At 41.9% G+C, this 4,047-nt stretch overlaps 1 protein-coding gene across 1 annotated transcript; it reads left to right on the forward strand.

Moving 5' to 3' along the window:
- Positions 1 to 1,288: 1,288 nt before the first annotated feature.
- LOC103931458 (L-ascorbate oxidase homolog) lies at positions 1,289 to 3,777 on the forward strand. Its single transcript, XM_009340946.3, has 3 exons — positions 1,289 to 1,667; positions 1,832 to 2,941; positions 3,146 to 3,777. Exons 1-3 carry the CDS (start codon positions 1,420 to 1,422, stop codon positions 3,444 to 3,446), a joined length of 1,659 nt encoding a protein of 552 aa, XP_009339221.2. The 5' UTR covers positions 1,289 to 1,419; the 3' UTR covers positions 3,447 to 3,777.
- Positions 3,778 to 4,047: the final 270 nt, after the last annotated feature.

Genomic DNA, 4,047 nt, shown 5'->3' on the forward strand with positions numbered 1-4,047 from the left:
ATGATGTCACATAGGCCGAGCCTTGACTCAGCATATTCTGGGTCACCCTATGGGATGGCTTGGGCTGTCACCAAGCCTATGGGTCTGGGCTAGAGGGGATTGGCTGGGTGTTGGGCCATTTTGGCTGCTGGGTCTGGATGATGGCCTAAATGTCCCTGGTGGACTTGCTTTAATAGTTTACCAAAAACTCAAATACTGATTTTTTTTGTTGAAATCAGTTTTACGAAAAAAGTTTATCAAACACTCAATTGCATTATTTTACAGTTATTTATTCTTACTATAAAAGGGATTTTTTTTCTTTTCTTTTTAAAAAGAAAAGCAGAGTAATACCAACCTAATCTTGAAAGACCCGTTTGGTATTGCTTCTTTTACCATAAAACTTCTTCACTTTAAAGTTAAGCAATAAAAAGTGTTTGGTAAAATTAAAATATCCTACCTATTTTAAAGTAATGGCCTCTAGGTAGCACCTTTTTAAAGACAACATGTAGGTGGCTTTTAAAAGTTTTCATAAGACAATGAGTTGAGCTTTTAATGAACATTTTCAATTCTTGTAATACTTTCATTTTGTTTTTGAAATGACATTATTTATATTTCTACACACATTTTATTCCTTAGAGAACACCACCAAGATAGTTGCTACTACCATCACGATCACCACTATTAATGTTGCCACCGTTGCCGTCACTACCACGATCATCACTTTCCTTCTTACCCGTGATAGGAATCCACATTTCTTCCTCACATGAGACCATTTCACCGTACAAATATCTTAATTAATATAAATTGTTTATTTGGTTCGTTGTCATCTACAAGTTATTCATTTTGAAGAACGTATAGCTTTTCATATTTTTCAAACAAATAAAAAAAGAAGACAATAAATTAGCAGTAAAGAAAACCTAAATTGTGTTAAGAGTTTTTTTAATAATATTGGGTGTCAGTACATTTGCCCTTAACTTTCTAACGATGTGACAAACTTAAAATAAAAGTCAAGCAAATTCAGACAAAAACGAATCAAAGGAAATAAAATACATATTTGCTTTCCTCCAACTACCATCAACTTAGTTTTCATATTTCCCGTTGAAAAATTAATTAATTTTGTTAATGGTCTTGGGGAGAAAGGGTCGGAAGGGAAGGGAAGGGAAGGGAAGGGATGTGGAGACAAATGAGAGGAAGGGCGCATTGCAAGGAGCAAGAGAGAAGGGTAAGCTTGGAGACAATAACGGGGAGTTTGAATGGATAGGAAAATGTCAAAGGCAAGTATATAAGACGAAACAGATCTACTTGGGACAACAATAGCAAAAGAAGACAATCATCGTCTTCCAATTCACTACTGATACAAAATATATAGAAATAGAGAGAGACAGAGAAAGAGGCATCGATTTGTGCGTGTGGATGTGCATGTAATAAATTATAAAAAAGATGTCTGGGATGATGCTTGTGCTGCTGCTATGCCTTTCAGTGGGGACAATGTCGGTAGTCCACTGTGGAGATCCTACCATTTTCTTCACATGGAATGTGACCTACGGAACCCTCTCACCCCTTGGAGTTCCCCAGCAAGTCATTCTCATAAATGGCCAATTTCCTGGACCCAACATTAACTCCACCACCAACAACAACGTTATCGTCAACGTCTTCAATAACCTTGACGAGCCATTCCTCATCACATGGTACGTACATTAACTTACTAGTTACTACTACTCATGCAATTTCAGATTCGCAAATTTCCAATGCAATCCAGCCCTACGCCCTCACCCATTAATTACCAAGAAATTAATTAATAACCATCACATCCATCGACCCCAGTTATATATGTTTGATTGCATGCAAGCAGGGTGGGTGTCCAGCAGAGGAAGAATTCATGGCAAGATGGAGTTCTTGGAACCATGTGCCCCATCCCCCCCGGAACGAACTACACCTACAAATTCCAAGTCAAGGATCAGATTGGAAGCTTCATGTACTACCCTGTAACGGCCATGCATAGGGCAGCCGGTGCCTTTGGAGGCCTCCGCATCAACAGCCGTAATTTGATTCCCGTTCCTTACGCTGCTCCCGAGGATGATTACACTGTCATGATCGGTGACTGGTACTCCAAAAGCCATAGTCAACTCAAGAAATTCTTGGACAGCGGCCGCGCCATGGCCAGGCCTGACGGCGTCCTCATTAACGGCAAATCAGCAAAAGGAGATGGCAAGGACGAGCCACTTTTCACCATGAAGGCTGGCAAAACTTACAAGTACAGGATCTGCAACGTGGGGCTCAAGAACTCCCTCAACTTTAGGATCCAAGGCCACCAAATGAAGCTTGTTGAGACGGAGGGCTCCCACACCGTCCAAAACACCTACGATTCGCTTGATGTGCATATTGGCCAATGCTTTGCGGTGCTTGTCACAGCTGACAAGGAGCCCAAAGACTACTATATGGTGGCTTCCACCCGGTTCTCCAAGAGTGTGCTCACCGGCAAAGGCATCATCCGCTACGAAAATGGTAAGGGACCCGCCTCCCCTGAAGTCCCAAAGGCTCCCGTAGGATGGGCCTGGTCTCTCAACCAGTTTCGTTCCTTCCGCTGGAACCTCACTGCCAGCGCTGCCAGGCCTAACCCTCAGGGCTCCTACCACTATGGAAAGATTAACATCACCCGCACCATCAAGCTCATCAACTCTGCTAGCAAGGCCGACGGGAAGCTTCGCTATGCCATCAACGGAATCTCCCACGTGGACCCTGAAACCCCACTCAAGTTGGCCGACTACTATGGAATCCGTGAGAAGGTCTTCAAGTTCGACACCATGAAGGTTGATCCCCAGTCGACACCTGCAGAAAAGATCACCATGGAACCCAATGTTCTTAATATAACAATCAAAGACTTCGTGGAGATCATCTTTGAGAACCCCGAGAAGAGCCTCCAGACATGGCATTTGAACGGATACGCCTTCTTCGCTGTCGCGTAAGTGCAGCTATGCATGCCTGCATTTTCTTTCTATCTCTCACATGCACGCGCTATACAAATATATATGTGTGTGTGTGTGTGTGTGTGTGTGTGTGTGTGTGTGCGTGTGTAGATACTTCTCTTTTAAGTAAGAATAAATGTAGGCCATAAATATATATCATATTGTTAATGAATTCTTCTCTATCTCTAACTGATCGTCAGCGTGGAGCCCGGGAAGTGGACCCCAGAAAAGAGGAAGAACTACAACCTTCTCGACGCCGTGAGCAGGCACACCATCCAAGTGTTCCCCAAATCTTGGGCTGCCATCCTGCTGACATTCGACAACGCCGGAATGTGGAATCTTAGGTCAGAGCAGCCGGAGAGGCGCTACCTAGGACAACAGCTCTACGTGGGAGTTGAAAATATTAAACGCTCCCTCAGGAATGAGTACAATATGCCAGACACTGCCCTTGTCTGTGGCCTCGTCAAGGGCATGCCTAAGCCCCCGCCTTACAGCACGTAAGATATTTCACCGCCATGCTATGCCGCTTCACACTAGCTATATATGACATAGATACCAGCATGGATGGAGATGACAGCGGGGGATTCGAATAGTGTGCGCGTGTGAGACAGGAGAGATCATTACAATTTATGTATTTCTTCGCAGCTAATTTAAGCAAACAAAGTTAGGGAACGGTAAAGAATAAGGGCTGGAATGTATGCCATTAAATTTTCCTATCAGATAAAATAAAAGAGAAGAAATCCCATTAAATTTTTGTACTTTCATTTAATTTGGAATTTTTTTATCATCTCCCTTTTGTACAAGATTTTATCATTAATAGCCAAATTTTATGATTTATCCCATCATTTTTACATTATTTTTATATGTCAGTTTTCATAAAAACTTTCGAATGTAGCAGAAAACATATACGAATATACCGAAGTACCCTCAATGTTATAAACCAAAACCATAATGTCAATCTACCTTTTAGATGAGATATTCTCTTAATTTTGGTTAACCTTAAACCAAAAATGGAAGCCAACGAATAGGAAAACCAATTTGTTTCAGTTGAGAACTTGCAACATTTTGCAGTGAACAGCATAAGTAAACAATCATGACAATC

This window comes from the organism of the source record quoted next, unplaced genomic scaffold, assembly GCF_019419815.1.
Source record: "Pyrus x bretschneideri cultivar Hongxiangsu unplaced genomic scaffold, Pyrus_bretschneideri_v1 Contig51, whole genome shotgun sequence".
NCBI lineage: Eukaryota > Viridiplantae > Streptophyta > Magnoliopsida > Rosales > Rosaceae > Pyrus > Pyrus x bretschneideri.

Coding starts and splice junctions, on each gene's coding strand:
- LOC103931458 (XM_009340946.3), top strand. CDS start 1,420: ATGTCTGGGATGATGCTTGTGCTGCTGCTATGCCTTTCAGTGGGGACA. Junction 1,668..1,831: donor GAGCCATTCCTCATCACATG/GTACGTACATTA, acceptor GCATGCAAGCAG/GGTGGGTGTCCAGCAGAGGA. Junction 2,942..3,145: donor TACGCCTTCTTCGCTGTCGC/GTAAGTGCAGCT, acceptor ACTGATCGTCAG/CGTGGAGCCCGGGAAGTGGA.